Source organism: Emys orbicularis, chromosome 7 (assembly GCF_028017835.1).
Source record: "Emys orbicularis isolate rEmyOrb1 chromosome 7, rEmyOrb1.hap1, whole genome shotgun sequence".
NCBI classification, from domain to species: Eukaryota; Metazoa; Chordata; order Testudines; family Emydidae; genus Emys; species Emys orbicularis.
The window spans coordinates 9,634,871-9,654,415 of record NC_088689.1 but is presented as its reverse complement, the minus strand read 5'-3'; the positions used below and the strand labels follow the sequence as shown (position 1 = coordinate 9,654,415).

At 42.6% G+C, this 19,545-nt stretch overlaps 1 protein-coding gene across 1 annotated transcript in view; it reads right to left on the bottom strand.

Moving 5' to 3' along the window:
- Positions 1-19,545, bottom strand: part of SHOC2 (SHOC2 leucine rich repeat scaffold protein) — a 107,898-nt gene that overhangs the window by 53,650 nt on the left and 34,703 nt on the right. Inside the window, exon 3 of the mRNA XM_065408025.1 lies at positions 5,620-6,565. Coding sequence (XP_065264097.1) covers positions 5,620-6,322 — 703 coding nt within the window. The 5' untranslated portion in view covers positions 6,323-6,565. The remainder of the gene's footprint in view (positions 1-5,619; positions 6,566-19,545) is intronic.

Here is a 19,545-nt window from a genome sequence, read left to right as displayed (position 1 = left end):
CCCAGAATATTCACAGCTACTTGCTGAAATGGGACCTCAATTATGGGTAGTGGCTGGAGAGGGGCTTTAACCTGGTCTTGGGGCTTTCCCACTCGTTGGCACACCTCACAAGACCGGACATAATTAGCAACGTCCTTGCCCATTCCCTCCCAGTGGAAGGACTTCCCCAACCGGTCTTTGGTTCTGTTCACCCCAGAATGGCCACTGGGATGATCATGGGCTAAGCTCAAGAGTTTTACCCGATACTTAGTGGGGACTACCAGCTGTCTTTGAGGATGCCAGTCTTCCTGGTGCCCACCAGAAAGAGTCTCCTTGTATAAAAGTTCTTTTTCTACAACAAACCGGGATCGGTTAGAAGAGCTGAGAGGCGGTGGGGTGCTCCGTGCCGCCGCCCAAGCTTTCTGAAGGCTGTCATCTGCTTCCTGCTCGGCCTGGAACTGTTCCCTTGATGCTGGAGACATCAGTTCCTCCTTGGACTGTGGACTGGGGCTTGGTCCCTCTGGAAGCGATGCAGGTGCTGGGGCTTTTTCCATTGACTGTGAACCGCTGTCCGCTGGTGCACTATGTGGTATTTCAGGCTCTGGCTGAGCCTTTTGGGTAGGGTTATCTGCTGCTTCCGCCAGTTTAGGCTCGCTGGTGCCCTCTGGCATTGGAGTTGTAGACGGGGTTGCAAGCGCTGGACTCAGTGCTGGCAATGGTTCTGGTGCTGGTTGCGTTGCCAGTTCCGGTTCTGGGACTGGCTTTGGCTGGGTCTCTGGGATTGGATCCACTACGGCTGTTGCAGTCGTTGGCAGGGGATCCGGTTCCACCACCTGTGTTTGGGTCTCCGGTAACACAGACGGGGCCCTGGTGGACGGCTCAGGAACAGGGATGGGGGTGAAAGCTTGCTTAGCCTGGCTGCGGGTGACTATTCCCACCCTCTTGGCTAGCTTCACATGGTTAGCCAAGTCTTCCCCCAGTAGCATGGGAATGGGATAATTGTCATAGACTGCAAAAGTCCACATTCCTGACCAGCCCTTGTACTGGACATGCAACTTGGCTGTAGGCAAGGTTACAGACTGTGACACGAAGGGTTGAATTGTCACTGTAGCCTCCGGGTTGATGAGTTTGGGGTCCACTAGGGATTGGTGGATAGTTGACACTTGTGCCCCAGTGTCCCTCCAAGCGATAACCTTCTTTCCGCCCACTCTCAAGGTTTCCCTTCGCTCCGAGGGTATGAGAGAGGCATCTGGGTCTGGGGTTCTTTGGTGTGATTGGGGTGTAATGAACTGTAATCGGTTGGGGTTCTTGGGGCAGTGAGCCTTTATATGCCCCAGTTCATTACATTTAAAACATCGCCCTGCTAAGGTATCACCGGGGCGATGTTGGTTGATGGAGACTGGTGTGGTGGGGTGAGAAGGCGTCTGGGGTTTCCCTTGGGATGTGGGTGGGGCCTTGGGTTGTCCCCGGTGATAAGGTTTTGTTTCGGTTTGCCCCTTCTGATATTCGCTCCAACTGCTACTAGCTTTTTTCTTTTCTGTCACCTCCACCCATTTGGCTCCAATCTCCCCCGCCTCGGTTACAGTTTTGGGCTTCCCATCTAGGATGTACCTTTCTATTTCCTCAGGAACACCCTCTAAAAACTGCTCCATTTGCAATAGGAAGGGCAACTCTTCCGTAGATTTAACATTTGCTCCTGATATCCAGGCATCCCAATTTTTCCCAATGTGGTAGGCATGTCGGGTAAATGACACATCAGGTTTCCACCTTAGGGCTCTGAACCGCCGACGGGCATGCTCAGGTGTTAGTCCCATTCTGATTCTGGCCTTGTTTTTAAAAAGTTCATAACTGTTCATGTGTTCCTTAGGCATTTCAGCCGCCACCTCTGCTAAGGGTCCACTGAGCTGCGGCCTCAGCTCTACCATGTACTGGGTTGGAGGGATGTCGTATCCAAGGCAGGCCCTTTCAAAATTTTCTAAGAAGGCCTCAGTATCATCGCCTGCCTTGTAGGTGGGGAATTTCCTGGGATGGGAAGTGGTACCTGGAGAGGAGTTGTTAGGATGGTCTGATGCACCCTGCCTAGTCCTTGCTGCTTCCAGTTCCATCTCTTTTTCTTTCAGCTCCATCTCTCTTTTATGGGTCTCCTGTTTGGCTTTTTCTTCTCTTTCATGGGCCTCCTGTTTGGCTCTCTCTTCTCTGTCATGTTTGGCTTTTTCCAGCTCCATCTCTCTCTTGTGGGCCTCCTCTTTGCCTTCTTTCTCGAGTTTTTTAATTTGAAGTAGTCTCTGATGTTTTTTCTCATTTTCTTCTGCTTCTAGTCTGGCCAGTTCTAGTTTGCTAGCTGCTTCACTGGTAGTCATTTTCCTGCTTTCCTGTGCTGGGCCACACCCCTCTGCAGTTGACTGAAACTGGGATGTACTCAGCTCTGGCTGCTGCTGAGTTAACAGAGACTTTCTAACTAGCTACTCACGAGGATGTAAAAAGAAAAAAAAAAACAATTCAGATTGTAAATTACCTTTACCAGATCAAAGTTTGCTCACTTATTGAACCGTTCTCTTAACAAAGGACCTTGTTAAAAAAACTTAACACCTCTGCCTTCAGGCAAGGAGAGATAAGATATGCATCTACCTTCAGCTCTGCTCTCCAAGCAGCTAGAAGGAAAAAAAAATCTCTTACTGGCTTTTGGGTTTAAAACGATCCCACCGCTGTGCCACCATGTCAAGGCTGTATCCCTACTTTGAACTTTAGGGTACAAATGTAGGGGCCTGCATGAAAACTTCTAAGCTTATCTACCAGCTTAGCTCTGGTCCGCTGCCACCATCTTAAGAATTCCCTCCCTGGGAAGCCTTGAGAAACCTTTCACCAATTCCCTGGTGAATACAGATCCAAACTCCTTGGATTTTAAACAAGGAGAAATTGACCCTTCCCCCCTCCTTCCTTTCACCAACTCCTGGTGAATACAGATCCAAACCCCCTTTGGATCTTAAAACAAGGAGAAATCAATCAGGTTTTTAAAAAGAAGGCTTTTAATTAAAGCAAAAGGTAAAAATCATCTCTGCAAAATCAGTATGGAAAATAACTTTACAGGGTAATCAAACTTAAAGAGCTCAGAGGAATCCCCTCTGTCTTAGGTTCAAAGTATAGCAAACAAGATAAGCACTCTGGTAAAAGGTACATTTACAAGTTGAGAAAACAAAGTAAATCTAAGACGCCTTGCCTGGCTTTTACTTACAATTTTGAAATAAGAGAGACTTGTTTAGAAAGATGGGGAGAACCTGGATTGATGTCTGGTCCCTCTCAGTCCCAAGAGCGAACAACCCCTTAAACAAAGGACACACACAAAAGCCTTTCCCCCCCCAAGATTTGAAAGTATCTTGTCCCCTTATTGGTCCTTGGGGTCAGGTGTCAGCCAGGTTACCCGAGCTTCTTAACCCTTTACAGGTAAAAGGATTTGGAGTCTCTGGCTAGGAGGGATTCCATAGCACTGTACACAGGAGAGCTGTCACCCTTCCCTTTATAGTTATGACAGGGCCGCATCGTGTTTTGTAAATTGTATGGAGGGCTGGTTAGGGGAGGGGGTCGTGGCCCGGCCCCCACCTCCGATCTGCCCCCCCACCGGGACTCCTGCCCCCATCCAACCCACCCTGTTCCCTGATGGTCCCCCCGGGACCGCTGCCCCATCCACACACACCCCCGCTCCCTGTCCCCTGACCGCCCCCGGACCCCCGCCGCTCCATCCAACCCCTCCTCTCATTCCTGACGTGCCCCCCTGGGACCCCTGCCCCATCCAACCACCCCTTCTCCCTCTCCCCTGACTGCCCCCGGAACCCCTGCCCCTGACTCCCCCTGCCACCCCATCCAACCCCGTGTTCCCCCCCTCTATCCACACCCCCGCCCCCAACCACCCCTCGAATTCTATCCAATCCCCCCTGCTCCATGCCCCCTTACCGTGCTGCCTGGAGCACTGGAGCCGGGCCACGCGGCCGGCGGCGCTGGAGCCGGGCCACGCGGCCATCACCCAGCACAGAGACAGGGTCAGGCTGGGCTCTGCAGCTGCGCTGCCCCAGGAGCTCACAGCCCCGCCGCCTAGCGCATTGCGCTGGCGGCGGAGCGAGCGAGCTGAGGCTGCGGGGGAGGGGGAGGGGGGGGGACAGCAGGGGAGTGGCCAGGGGCGAGCCTCCAGGGCCAGGAGCTCGGGGGCCAGGCAGGACGGTCCCGCGGGCCGGATGTGGCCCGCAGGCCGTATTTTGCCCACCTCTGGGATAGAGGATGTTTCAGAAGTACCAGCACAGAGCCAGAGACTGAAATCAGCAGCTGACAGTTCTGAAATACTTGTGCAATGTCCAAATTATCCTGAGGAAGCAGTCTACACCAGATATTAATGGCCAGCTGACCAGCAGTTTGGGGTTTGGAAGTTCACAGTGGGTGCTGCTGTTATGAAGATGCACAATTCAATACACTACGTTGCAGGAGCAAGAGTGTGGCTAACTTGACAGAGATCATTGAGGGATTTAAACAATTGTATTTCCAGAATTGTACAGAAACCTATGGACCAGTTCTATGGCCCTAATCCAATCAGCCAAGGAGTTTATTAACAGGGAAGAGTTCTAAGTGCCTAAATCACTTCTGAAAATGAAACTTACTCCTGTCAGTGTTGCAAGGCCTAACACCTTTAAAAATCTGGGCCTAAAAAACTGTGACTAAATTAGAAGAAAGATAAAACTTATTTTAAATCTCTTGTGAATGTTTCATGTTTTTAAAATTGCATTTAGTACTTATATTTTTAGAACTGGAGATACACACAAAAAAAATCTTGTGATAAACTCACATGCCCACACACTTCATTCATGTGTGTAAGTACTATAAGGTATTGCTTAAAATGGTTTTCTAAATAGAGATGCTTTCCTGAATCAAGGCCTGTTAAAAAGTGGTTCAGGAATTCCTGACTATCACTACATCAATCACTGCTTGAAATGACTAAACTACATTAACTGATACCCCATTTACTTTAAAGTTTGAAAGATAAGTCTGTATAATAGATTTAGAATAGTTATTTATGAGTTATATACTTTTTCATTCGTTCAAAAAATACGTATACATTAGCAATGATGCATGCAATACCTGGTCACAGCACTAAAAGATTCCATTTATAAATAAATTCGTTAACCATTTATAAGCAGCTGATGTTTCATACATGGTTGACCAATTGTTATAGATTGTTACAGTGTCCAACATGTTTCTTATAACTATAGTTTATAACGATCCATAATGCATTTTACTGACGTGCTTGTAACCATCTATAACACTTCATATTTATGCCTGTAATGTGCTTATAACATCTATCAATAATTTATTACCCTTTATAAATGGAACCTAAATATCAAATGTGACCCAACATTTTTTAATTAACAGATTTACACACAATATATTGATTATACCCCAGCATAATCTAACATCATGGTAATGTGGCTGAGATCCAAAGAAACTAATTTAAGATTCTTCTTGATGATGATGATAAAAGGAGGGCAGTATCTATAAAAAAAATTTCATAAAGCAGTGATCTGTGTGTACCTACCTGCATCCCAAAGTGAACTAAAACAAGATTTACCATAAACTTTAAATCACAGTGTAAATGCTTACCAATTTCAGCAGGTAGTTGCTTGATTTTGTTCTCTCGTATGCTAAGCATGGTGAGTTTTGACAAGCTTTTGATATCCTTTTCCACAGTAGTTATACGATTAAAGCGTAGATAAAGAGTGGCAAGAGAATTTAGCCTGTACACCACTGAAGGAATTTCTCTAAGTTTGTTATGCCGTAGATCAAGCATGCGCAATTTCTTCAAGTTATCAAGAGAGTCAGGCAAACTGGTAAGCGAGTTCTCACTTAAAGCCAGTGTCATCAGATTCACAAGACAGCCCACCTCTGCAGGTAGAGACTGCAATTTGTTACTGTATAAATAAAGTTCCGTTAACTGTGTCAACTCTTTGATAGATGATGGAAGCATGTGTATAGACCTCTTGGACAAGTCCAAGCGCATTGAATTCTCTTCTCGGCATTTATTTAGCTCTTTGATCACCTCAGCATTGCTGGATTTTTTGCGAGCAGCTGGGGCTGGATTAGGTCGTTTTATTGTGTTGTCTACTGAAAAAGCTACCCCAGGCTGTGCACTACTGGAGTCCTTCTTTCCATCTTTGGCATCTTTCCCTTTGGTCTTAGGCTCCTTTTCTTTGCTTTCTTTCCCAAATCCTCCAGAGGCCTTAGACTCCTTCTCCCGTTCCTTTGCCAATGGGACTTTTGGATCCTTCTCTTTACAGTCTTTTTCTTTTCCTAGATTACTACTCATGGTGATTCAATGTTTAGCAAGCACCACATGAAATCCACTTTTTTCGGTTAACAAAAAAACTATTAATTCACTGCTGAAAGTACAAGGATCCTTAAAACACAAATATGTTGGCTTGAGGGACCAACTTCAGTTGAGTGATACCTATTTGCTACATATTGATTCTGAAGACACTTGTTCCTAATCCTGGTATCGAAAGGTTCAACTTTAAGAGATCAGATGGTCAAATGCTCCTTATTAGAATTTCTGCAACACAAGAGAAAAAAATAAAACAATGTTAATGTAAATATAACTTTCTTTTAGGTTAAATATTGAGTATTTTGATAGCAAGCATGTGGATACTTAATCAGGTCTATAACTTCCCCATATATTTCATATGAAGAACCCAATTTTAACATTCAAATCCCAAGAATGCTGCTTAGGAATGATTGGTATGTAACCTATCACTTAAATCAGCCTCTGTACCGGATGGTTGGACGATAGCTAATGTAATGCTGATTTTTTTAAAAAGGCTCTAGAGAAAATTGATTGAAACTATAGTAAAGAACAGAATTATCAGACACAGATAAACACAATATGTTGGGGAGGAGACAACAGCTTTTGTAAAGGAAAATCATGCCTCACCAATATATTAGAATCAACAACCATCTCTTAAAGTCAACAAGCATGTGGACATGGGTGATCCAATAGATATAATGTACTTGGACTTGAGGAAAACCTTTGACAAAGTCCTTCATCAAAGGCTCTTAAGCAAAACAAGCAGTCAGGGTATCAGAAAGAAGGCCCTCTCATGGATCAATAACTGGTTAAAAAAAATGGGGTGGAAAAAAAGGTAGGAATAAATGGTTAGTTTTCACAGTGTAGAGAGGTAAACAGTGGGGTCCCTCAAGGATCAGTATTGGGACCAGTGCTATTCAACATATTAATAAATGATCTGGAAAAAGTGGTAAACAGGTGACAAAGTTTGCAGATATTACACAATTACTCAAGATAGCTAATGCCAAAACGGACTGCAAAGAGTTACAAAGAGATTTCACAAAACTGGATGACTGGTCAACAAAATGGCAGATGAAATTCAATGTTGATAAATGCACATTGGAAAATATAATGCCAACTATACATACAAAATGATGGTCTAAATTAGCTGTTCCCACACAAGGAAGCTCTTGAAGGATCGGGGATCCTTCTGGTTGACCCATCTCAAAAAAGATAGATTAGAAATGGAAAAAATACAGAGAAGGGCAACAAATATGATTAGGTGTATGACCAGCTTCCATATGAGGAGAGATTAAAAAGACTAGGACTGTTCAGCTTAGAAAAGAGATGACTAAGGCGAGATATGATAGAGGTCTACAAAATCATGAATGGTGTGGAGAAAGTGAATAAGGAAGTGTTATTTACCCATTTACATAACACAACCACCAAGGGTCACCCAATGAAATTAATAGGCAGCAGGTTTAAAACAAACATAAGGAAATACTTCTTCACACAATGCAGTCAACCTGTGAAACTCATTGCCAGGGATGTTGTGCAGGCCAAAAAGTATTACTGGGCTCAAAAAAGTATTAGATAAGTTCACAGAAGATAGCCATTGATGGACCTATCAGCCAAGATGGTCAAGGACACAACCCCATGCTCTGGGTGTTCCTAAACCTCTGACGGGCAGAAGCTGGGACTGGATAACAGGGGATGGATGACTCAATAACTGCCCTGTTCTGTTCATTCCCTCTGAAGCATCTGGCATCAGCCCCTGTCAGAAGACAGGATATTGGGCTAGACGAATTGTTGGGATTTGACCCAGTATGGCCATTCTTATGTAATACTACTTTACTGTGGAAGAACTATTAAAAAGAAGATGAAAAAGAGTAAGCTTCCATTTTTAAATGTAATATTGCCTTCATTAAAGTGTATGAGTCACCTGCTCCTGTTGCTAGAAGTTAATGCACAACTTTAGTATATCCCGCTGATTGGTGTGTGTGGCACATCTCCCTCTGTACCTGATCCACTGAGGATAAGGGTCCACGTTACAACTTTAATCTGAAGAGCCTTGTTCTTTTGTTCAAGCTATAGAGACCCTTGTTTTCAACTATGGAGGCCCCGAGTCCAAGCTCTGGTGTTAGCCAAGCTGGAGTCATCAAGTTAACGTTTCATATCAAGAAATCTCTTCTAACCTATTCTGAATCACAATCCTCTCTATTTCTGCAATACATTAAACAAAACCTTGTCACCTATCAACAGGTTTGTGGATTTCGAGATGCAAACACGCAGTTGAAATTAGATATGAAGTTCCATTTCAAACAATCTTACCAAAATAAACAAACAAATACATAAATCAACCAAAAAAGTTTTGAAGGGATATAAACCCTGATCTTACAAGACAGGCAAACCTGCAATTAAGGTAGCAAGGAAGAAACCTCTCCTACAGGCAGTTTATTCCATTACAGCTCGTTTCAGGATATTTTGCATCTTCCTCTAAAGCATCTGGTATTGGCTACATGATTTGAATGACCTCTGGTCTGAATCCTGTCCAGCAATTTCTATGTTCCTAAATAAATAGACTTATTAATAGTCCTAATTTGATTAAATCCTGTGACAATTATCAGTCCCATGAACCATCTGGTCATTTCAAAACTCACCACCAACACATTTTGAAGCTGCCTCTCAAATACATGTCTGTAAAAGACAATAAAAAGTCAATTTTATCCTTTGATGCTAACCTGCCCTTTTGCCTACAAAAGCAACATACCTTAAGAACATAAGAACGGCCATACTGGGTCAGACCCAAGGTCCATCTAGCCCAATATCCTGTCTTTCGACAGTGACCAATGCCAGGTGCCCCAGAGGGAATGAACAGAACAGGTAATCATCAAGTGATCCATCCAGTTGCCCATTCCCAGCTTCTGGCAAACAGAGGCTAGAGACACCATCCCTGCCCATCCTGGCTAATAGCCATTGATGGACCTATCCTCCATGAATTATATAGGGTTTTTTTTAACCCTGTTATAGTCTTGGCCTTCACAACATCCTCTAGCAAAGAGTGCCACAGGTTGTGCGTTGTGTGAAAAACTGTGCGTAGTGTGTGTTCTGCAGTATTTGTTGATGAGGAGTTTCTTAGCATTCTACAAAAGGGTTTTGCCTCAACCACAAAAGCTATTTTCATTCTTCTTATCAACACCACGTTAGGAACTGCATTCCCTTTCTGCCACTTATCTTCTGTACTAGTTCATATGGCCCACAGTTACAGTCATAGCAAAATTAAATTTTATACCCTTAAGTAAATCATCAGTAAGAACTGAAGACACTGAAATCTTACAGCTAAACGCAAACTTCTATTAATGTTTAAAATACTCATTCACTTACTTATTATGAATAGGCATACTTGCACGCTCACACAGTTTGTTTCCAGGAAGCCTCTGATATCAAAGTATGATCAGTCACTATCCACCATTTTCAGTCACATCGAAGAGTATCAAAGATGAAAAACAAATCTAAAATTATATATTTGAGGGTGGAAGTTGGAGGAGGGAAGGCTACCATAGTTTTCCCCTTGTAATCTGCAGATAGTGCTTCCTAATGGCAGAGATGGGAACAGAAGCTTTAACGTCCAGTCCTCTGCTCTGACTTGTTACTTCTATAGCATCATGCTGTCAAGTAATCTCTGTGCCTTAGTTTACAATGCTTTTGAGAACTTGGCTGATACGTGCTAATACTACTACTTTGTACTCTGTACATTGGATTAAATTTATAGTAGCCTACATGATACCACATTAGTCCCACTTTAATGTACTCAATTGATCCTGTTTTCTTTAAATCCCTTTTGGGTTTTTTTTTTTTTTTTTTTTTTGCCTTTTTTAAAAAAGAAAGAATAATCCAGTTTGAACACTCTTATAATAGAAAGTGTCTCTGATGTGGATTCCTCTGAACATGGGCCAAATGGGGTCAATTAACATCAGACATGTTTTCAATTATTAAGACTCCTATGTGACTTTTAAAGTATCCAATAACTTATATGGAGATATACCTATCTCATAGAACTGGAAGGTCATTGAGTCCAGTCCCCTGCCTTCACTAGCAGGATCAAGTACTGATTTTGCCCCAGTTCCCTAAATGGCCCCCTCAAGGATTGAACTCACAACCCTGGGTTTAGCAGACCAATGCTCAAACCACTGAGCTATCCCTCCTCCAACTTGCATTTTGTTCTAGCATAGCAACCCCACTGTTACATTTTAAACCATTTTTCAGCACTGTATAATTTGTATGCTTTTATGTGGATAGTACAGGAAAGATATTGGCAGAATCCTCAATATACACAAATCCAGGTGGAGCTCAGTTTCCTCACTATCAGCTAACTAAAGAGTAAAGTCTCAAATGGTAGTTAACTTGTTTTCAGTACAACTAGAATAGAATACAAACGTTTTGAGGCATAAGTCACAATACTGTCAAATACTATTTGAAAGTTTTGATAAATATGGAAAACTATATCAATTTATTGTTAATACTGAAGGTCTCTCAGGATCCAGGTCCCATTGTGCAAGATGCAGTAAAAGTCACACAGTCCCTGCTCCCCGAAATAGCTTTCAATCTAGTCAAATTTAAGACATGGCAAGTGTGTTTTGCCTAATACATTATAGGCAGCGCAAAAGAGGTGGCTCTCAAAGGTATCTGAAAGAGGAGATAGTTCAGGGAGGACATTCCATATGTAAGGGATGGCCTGACCTGAAGGGTCCAAATTATTTTTTTTATATACATTTCAATTACCTATGAGCAATTATTCACAAGTGTACCATAAAATCAGCTTTTGTACTTGCTCAGTAACAGCTTAAGGTTTTCATTACAGATATAAAACTATAATGAACACATACACACTTTCACCATTACAAAGGCTCCCCACCCCCATTTTTACCCATTTAACCTCTTTCACGTCAGACACTTTAAAAAAAAAAAAAAAAGGATTCCTTTCTATGGTCAGAACAAGACAAAGGGTTACTACCAGAGAATTCAATCTTTCATAGCTTTCTTCAAAGCTGATGCTGTCTGCAGGCAGTCAGCTCTGCAACCAAGTGACATGCCGAAATTTAAGACTAACGGCCAGATTCGCAGCACAAAACATACATTCAAAACAGTAAATCAAAAGCAAGGAATGGGAAAAAACTAAATGTTAAATATACTGCACACATTTATCTTAAGGATTTTATTTTATTTTATTTAAGTTTGAGAATTAAGGCTGTACTGGAAATATACTGCGTCTTTTCAGACCCCGTCTCTTCAAATTAAATGTTTCTCCTACTCCGAGAAAGTTTTGCAACTAGCACTTTCTATCTAGACAAACTTAAAATTAACAGAGAGGAAGCAGTTAGTGAGAAGTTCTTTGGACAAAACATGCCTCTGAAACCAGACTAGAGAACACAGAAATACTGTTAAGTCTGGAAACAAGGTTCTGTAGAAGATAAGAATAAGGAATTGAAGCCGACTACACAGCCACTTTTGCCAAGTCTGATTACACTAGCATCTTGCAATGTAACGGGGCCTTGGATCCTGATGAGTCCTCTGGGCTCTAGTACTATAATTGTAGGTGGAGCTAGTAGCATCCCCTATTGTTAAGGTTGCTTGACACTTCCCCTTATAAGACCCAATGTTTAGTTGGTTATAACTAGGGTCCTACCAAATTCATTGTCCATTTTGGTCAATTTCACAGACATAGGATTTAAAAAAATCATCAATTTCACGGTTTCAGATATTTATATCAGAAATTTCAGGGTGTTATAACCATGGGGGTCCCGGCCTCAAAGAGGGTTGTGGGAGGGATCACAAGGCTATTGTAGAGGGGTTGCAGTATTGCCACCCTTACTTCTGCGCTGCTGCGGACGGAGGTGCTCCCTTCAGAGCTAGACAGGCAGAGAGCAGTGGGCAGCATGGTATGGGGAGGTCATCACTTTTGGGGGGAGGTGCAGGGCCGGCCTTCTAGGTGGGTGATCACCCAGGGCCCTATGGTCAGGGGCGCTGTGGTCCCCCCGCCACACACACACACACAGCCAGCTCAAGTCCCCTTTAACCCCCAAGCTCTGGGCCCAAAACCAGACGGGGCAGGACTGGAGGCAAGGGTGCCAGAACCACCAGCTCCAGAATAGGAGGGGCCAGGGGGCTACATCCTCCAATTTTTAACATGGGTGTAGTTTGGGGGGCAGGGATCACCATTCCCCCACCCCAAAACTGCAAGCCTCGGGCAGGCACAGAGCAGTGCCGGCAGAGACTGCACTTCATGGCAGGGGAGCTGATAACAGTGATATCAATGCTCACCTGACTCCAGTGATATGGTAGTCCCAAACTGACCAAGGGAAGGGGGGTGACTCACTTGAGAGTCCAACAGATCCTTTGTTCCTGTGAGGCTGGGCTGGGTTTGTCCCATACATGCCCTGATGAGGTGTGAACTGCCCTTCTGCTCTTGGAGAGTTTTTGCCTGGGCTTGTTTTAAGCCATGAGGACACATTTTCAGCCTCATAACTATATACATGAAATTATAACCTATAACATTACTACAGCAACAATGCTCAGTGCATCATGAGGCTTCCGAAGACACCCGACATGACAAACTTTGCATTGGATACCACAAGATCATTTTATAAGGATGAACATGGAGGATGTACGGGGTTCCTCCGAGGCACAGTGTGTCACAATGTGATCATAATTAAAAATTGAATCATAATGCACCCCACCAGGGAGCCAAATTAAGGTTAACAGGCTACTTTAATTCTGGAATTTCTTAACTTTTGAATGCTTAAGTTTGCTACCTTAATGTTCTTTAAAATAGTTTGTGTGTGTAGTAATACAAATAGCTGACAACCTATATTTAAGGTTGCAACAAAATTTGCATTTAGCAGGATTTTAGTCCTGCTATCTCACAATTTAAGGACTGAATTTATCCATGAAAATTAATACAGTAACTTGAGGGGGGGTTTTTTTTTTGTTAAGTTGGTCCCAATCTTCCAAACACTTATGCAAGTGAAGTGCTTTACATTCATGAGTAGTTCTACAGAATCTTGACTTCAATGGAGCATCATTCAAGTCAAAGAGAATACTCATGCATAAATTTAGGCATTTATCTAAGCGCTTGTAGAATGGGGGACAGAATTACTAATTTTACAGAGGCAACAAATGTATTCATGTCTCATTCACATTTTTCAGATCCCTCTAGCTAAAGAATCAGAGTCACCACCAATTCTAAGCTGCACACAAACATTCATATAACATTTCAAGGAGAGGATTTTTTCAACTTTTAAAACTTGAGCTATTTTTAGCAAAACAAAGTTGAACAGAACTGGCCAGTTCTGCCAGCTACTTCTAGTTTTCAATGCTGTTCAGACTGTGTTCCTGATATACTGAGAAAAAGTAGGTTAGGTAATATCTTTCATTGGACCAACTTCTGTTGGTGAATGAGACAAGCTTTCAATCTTACACAGAGTTCTTCTTCAGGTCCTGATATACTGACATAGAATATTTTTTAAAACTATTAGGTGATGAAGGGCTTAAGGGGAAACAGGAGGTTACTCTGCCATGGTTGGGGATACCAAGCAAAAGAAGAGTTTCAAGATAATTAAACAAAAATCTCTCTCATAGTATGTTCTGAATATTACTAAAGAAAAATAGATTTTGTGAGATACTGAATATTGTTTTATATGACCAAAATATATTTCCCAGAATTATTTTTAATCCAATTTAACTATGGAAGTCCAGAAGGACACACAATTAAACTCTTCTAAACTAAGTCATCTTTCTTTAGTTGTCTAAAAAAGGAACACCACCATTTAGTTCCTGTATAAAATTTTTCATCTACAGATCTCAATGCACTTTACAAATGGAGGTCAGTTTCATTATCCCCATTTAATAGATGTGGAAACTACCTATCATACATATTATTTGCTGAAAACTTTAAAGATTTATGGGTAATTGGGTGACAAAAAGGAGAATAAACCTGAAAAAGTTCTGTTGAATCAAGAGAGCAAAACAATATGTAAAAATCTTGGGGAAATTGTATGAAATGGTGGTTATATTTCTATTGTTGAATATAATCCTGAAATGTTTATGTAAAATAACTGCTTTACAGAAAGACAAACTTTTTTCCTGGGTCTCATGCATGGAAAGTAGGAATAGTTACTATTGCAATTCCAAGAACATGAAATTAATCATCTGCAGCTCAGAAATATAAGTACTACTGCTTCCTGGTCAGCAATCAAATGAAACATGGTCCTTGACACAAAGGAAATCCAGCTAACTGGTAACCTGGAAGAGTCGGGGACTCCCCTTAGACTTCGTATCTAAAAGTAGGAAGACATTACAAAGTTTAACAACACAATGGGTTAACAAAAAATTACACTTGCAATATTAGTTATCCTAATATTAGTATTAAGATGTTTTACTTGATCTTGTTTCTAAGTAATATGGACACAGGCTAGCATCATTTCCTGGTAGAGACAAAGAACCAAGAAATAGTAAAAAAAAAAATATTAACTACAGAAAAAAAAACTAACGCATCTTTTACAGTTGCTTGGACTTACCAATAGCAATCCTAACAAAGAAGGATTGCTAACAGCCATCTCTTTAAGAATGGTCATTTTCAGTTCCACTTATACATTCAGAGTTAATGGCTCATGTCAGTGTGTATTTGAGTAGGGAAAGTAGGTATCTTAAAATAAATCAATCTCGGATCCAGCATATTCCAAAATTAAATGCACTGCCACTAAATTATAATGCATTGAGATGTAAAATATGACTAATTTTAATATACCAAGAAGTTTACCTATATAAAGGAGGACTGCTATTGCATCACGTGTAATTCTGAAAGGATGACCATTTCCCCCACTCAAACACAGCTCACAAAAAGAAACATTTCACTTACTCTTTTATGAATATTACGTGTACCAAAAGAGTCAGGTATAGCATTACCAGAAAAAAAGACCGTAACTACAGTCAGAATTGGTGAGCAACAATTCAAATCCATAACAAAAGGAGAAAAACACTTTGAGGATCCAACTCTGACCTAGGAAACTCAGTTTAGTCAGATTTAAGGAGGGGTTTTCTTTTTGAGGGGGGAGGAGTGAAGTTCAAAATGCTATTTTAGTAATTTTAGCACCCCCACACAAACAAGCAGACAACCCAAATCCTTAAAAATATACCTTCCTGAAAGTACTGAAATTTTACTGAGGAACAGTATGGGATGTATCAGAAAAATATTCCATTATACCATAACTTAGCACATATGGGAAAGCAAAGAATAGGTTTTTTAAAATTAGCTGAACCAACTGCAAAGGATTTCCCTCTTCTGCACCCCCAACCACACTACTTTCATTTGAAAACCCAAATAACCCAAGCCAACCAGCCTGCTGCAAAAGAAGCAAATTCTCTCCCACAATTTACAGGCTTCAGACATCTGACCTACAGCTTTTTCATCTACAAAAGGGGTATACAGACTTCTGCTACTGCAACCACCTCCAGACCAGTTGGGATGAACTGCTCAATAAGTCACCAGGTGGCTGCACTACTGCTACAAAAACAAAGCCTGACTTTAGAAAGCATATAGACACCATGACAATCATTGACCATCATATGTATGACTGGCCTGCATCAACTGTTTTTATAAGTGTGGGCATCAGGCAGAATACCAGCAAAATGAAAAGACGGTATTGTAGCACCCCCATACAAGAGTAAAGGACATAGGCGCTGACTTTTCTTTTTCCCTGGGGGTGCTCCACCCTGAGGCCCCACCCCCACTCAGCTTCTTCCTGACCCCACTCCACCCCCTCCTGATGCTCCACCTCTTCCTGCCTCCACTTCACCTTCTCCTGAGGCTCCGCCCTCTCTCTGCCTCTTCCCCACTACGCTCCAACCCCTCCCCTAAGACTCCTGCCCACCAGCTGCTCGCTGCTCTCTGCCATCCCCAAGTGCCTCACCCAGCTGCCAAATTGCTGATCAGCAGCGCTGCCAAACAGCTGTGGCTGGTGGGTGCTGAGCACCCAGTATTTTCTTCTCTGGGTGCTTGAGCCCCGTAGCACCCACGGAGTCAGCGCCTATGGGAAAGGATCTCACACTGAGTGTGGCAACAACAAACTAATTTAATTATTTTCAGTCCCTGGAAAGGTCTTCACTCACGTGCTTGGTAGGATGCAGCCGCTTAACAGACATCATCCACAGCAACAACCAGGTTTCACTCCTAGGCAGTCAACAATCAACTCTATCCTTACTCTCCAGCTTCTGGCTGACTTGCATTGAGAATTTAGCCACCTGCTTTACGTGGCATTTATCGATATCAAAGTGGCTTTTGATTCAGTTGACAGGTCAGCACTTTGGCTCCCACTGAAAGGTGCTGGCGTCCCAGCTGTTCTGCTAAATCTTGTGCACTATCTTCACACTTGTACGGTGTGAGAATGCACACTGCTTCATGGCTTTCACCGCATTTCTCCACAACCTCGTGTATGCAACGGGGATGAATTCTCACTTTGGTACTACTCTGTTGAGCTATCAACTGGACATTAGGACTTGCCGCTCCACTCACCAGAATCAAGGTTGGTCAAGAATTATTCACCAGTCAAGACTACTATGGGGTTGAACGTCTCATGGCAGAATCTCAGAGCTGGGCCTAGTGCAGGTAGGGTCGAACACTGTGGAGAGCATTGACGAGTTCATCTACCATGGTCACTCTGGCTGGCAGGACGGTCCTCAGTAGTCTATGCACATTTGATATGTATAAAAGCTAAATAAAAAAATGTTAATTGGATTGAAGTTAGCAAATTTAGTGCTCATGAAAGGTGCCAGACAGTTAGCCTGGGACAGCAAAATCCTTTCTTTCACAGTTCAGGAGTGGTGTAAACAAGCATCACAGCTGGCACTCAGTTTATGTGGTATAGTTCACTGAGACCACTAAACTCATTTCACTCAAGCCAATGAACAGTGAGATGGTAACTTTCAGACTATATCAACCTGGTCTGAATTCAGTATGTAAACCTATGAGCTCCATGGTTCACACAAGCAGCAGCTTATGTCAGCACACATCTAGCTCTGTGGGCTCATGTCATGGGACAATGGGTTGGCTGAATGGATTGGCTAGGAAAACCAGTTCAACCAAATTTCTCTGCAGGGTACTCAAAGTGGGGAGTGGAAAATTCTCAGCAGCAGAACAAAGGAATCAAGTGTTGCTGGTGGGACATATTAATTTGAGAAACTCACTAACTCAGAAACAGGAAGCTTTGGGTAGGACTGAAGAAGTGACAGGCATGCTTTCATGGGAAGGGAGAGGGTATGGTTGAAGTGCAGGAGTGGCCACGGTCAGAGAAAGCTGGCTGACCTAGAAAGGCTCCTTGATTCTGAGAAGAAATCCTGAGCTATTGGAGAAGGATCCCAGACACACCAAACCCAAGAATTCTCTAGAGCCGTGAGGAAACTGAGGCAGGGAAAAATCTGTATAGGTGTGTATTATTTTGTCTCAATATGTGTATTTCCCACACTGCTAGGTAAAGATTAAGTCGTGTTTTAGAATCCTGTGCAAAGTGTGTCTGTTAGCATTCACTGTTATGTCTCTGAAAAGTTAAATTGTAAACTCAGAGTACCCACATGACTGGAGATGTGGGGAAAGGCTGTGTTTAAACTGTGGGGAAGCCTGATGGGTCAGCTCTAGTTCCAGGGGATAGGCAGATGGAAAGTGGGGTCCTAGCTCTCAGGAGGAGGTGCTATACAGAGGCGCTGTACCCAGAGTATGCCTAGAGATGCCAAGCCAGGGACAGTGCTTGGACTCTGTTCACACTCCTGAGACAAAGCCCAAGAGGCCCAATGGGCTGGGAGTGTCCAGCCAGAGGGGGAGCTCTACTGTGTGTGCGCACGCGCATGTGTGTGGGTATCAGAAAGTATATTACAATGCCTCAAATTTCAAAACAATTCAACCCACTACAGGATCCTTTATATATCAATTGCATATTAAAAGCCTAACAAGCAAAGTCCAATACTGCCAAAATGAAAAAAGTGTTGTAATGAAAACAATACTAGTAGAAAGGCACCAGTGTATTAACATATACTATACATTCACATCTTTCTACTAAATACTTGTTTCCATATTTTCACTTCTGTCCTTTCTGGAATATTATCTTGCATGGCTAACATATAATATTCCAGTCTTAAAATACCATTTTGTATTGGTTTGCTAAAAATACCAGAACTCTTTCTGTGTATTTAGCATCTAACTCCTGAAAGCAGCTTATGTTAACACAGAGACTGGTAGCTTCTGCACATGAGGTTCCTCAACATGTACATTTTGAGTGTGCTCACTGTTGCCATGGTAATTTGTAGTGCCACCAGGCCGTGTAATCTTGCATAAATTATGAAATCTGAAAACTACCAATTGTCATGTGAAGTGAGTTTGGAGCCCCGCTGGGCAGAGCCTGCATAAAAATATACACCGCCATAATGGTGGTATTGACAGTCTCAGCAGAGACCAAGAACTATGAGTTATGTCTGTTCAGGCTGGCACATTTAGGAGCATGGAGAACAAAACAGTATACTGTCACTGCATGTACTGTACCTGTTTTGTGAATACAAGACTTAAGCTTTCAAAGCTGTATGTCACCTTTCGCCATTGCAAAAGGTACAAACTCACATCTTTCAAGAAGACATCTATTAATTTCTCTTTCAAAAGAAGGCTACATTGCTGTAGCAAAGCTTTCTTCCTTCCCTCTGTGGGGAAAAAACAATCAAACTTCACTACCACCACGTGATCATTTCCCTCTATTCGGCATTGGTGAGGCCTCATCTGGAGTACTGTGTCCAGTTTTGGGCCCCACACTACAAGGATGTGGAAAAACTGGAAAGAGTCCAACGGAGGGCAACAAAAATGATTAGGGGTCTGGAGCATATGACTTACGAGGAGAGGCTGAGGGAACTGGGATTGTTTAGTCTGCAGAAGAGGAGAATGAGGGGGGATTTGATAGCTGCTTTCAACTACCTGAAAGGGGGTTCCAAAGAGGATGGATCTAGACTGTTCTCAGTGGTAGCAGATGACAGAACAAGGAGTAATGGTCTCAAGTTGCAGTGGGGGAGGTTTAGATTGGATATTAGGAAAAACTTTTTCACTAGGAGGGTGGTGAAGCACTGGAATGGGTTACCTAGGGAGGTGGTGGAATCTCCTTCCTTAGAGGTTTTTAAGGTCAGGCTTGACGAAGCCCTGGCTGGGATGATTTAGTTTGGGA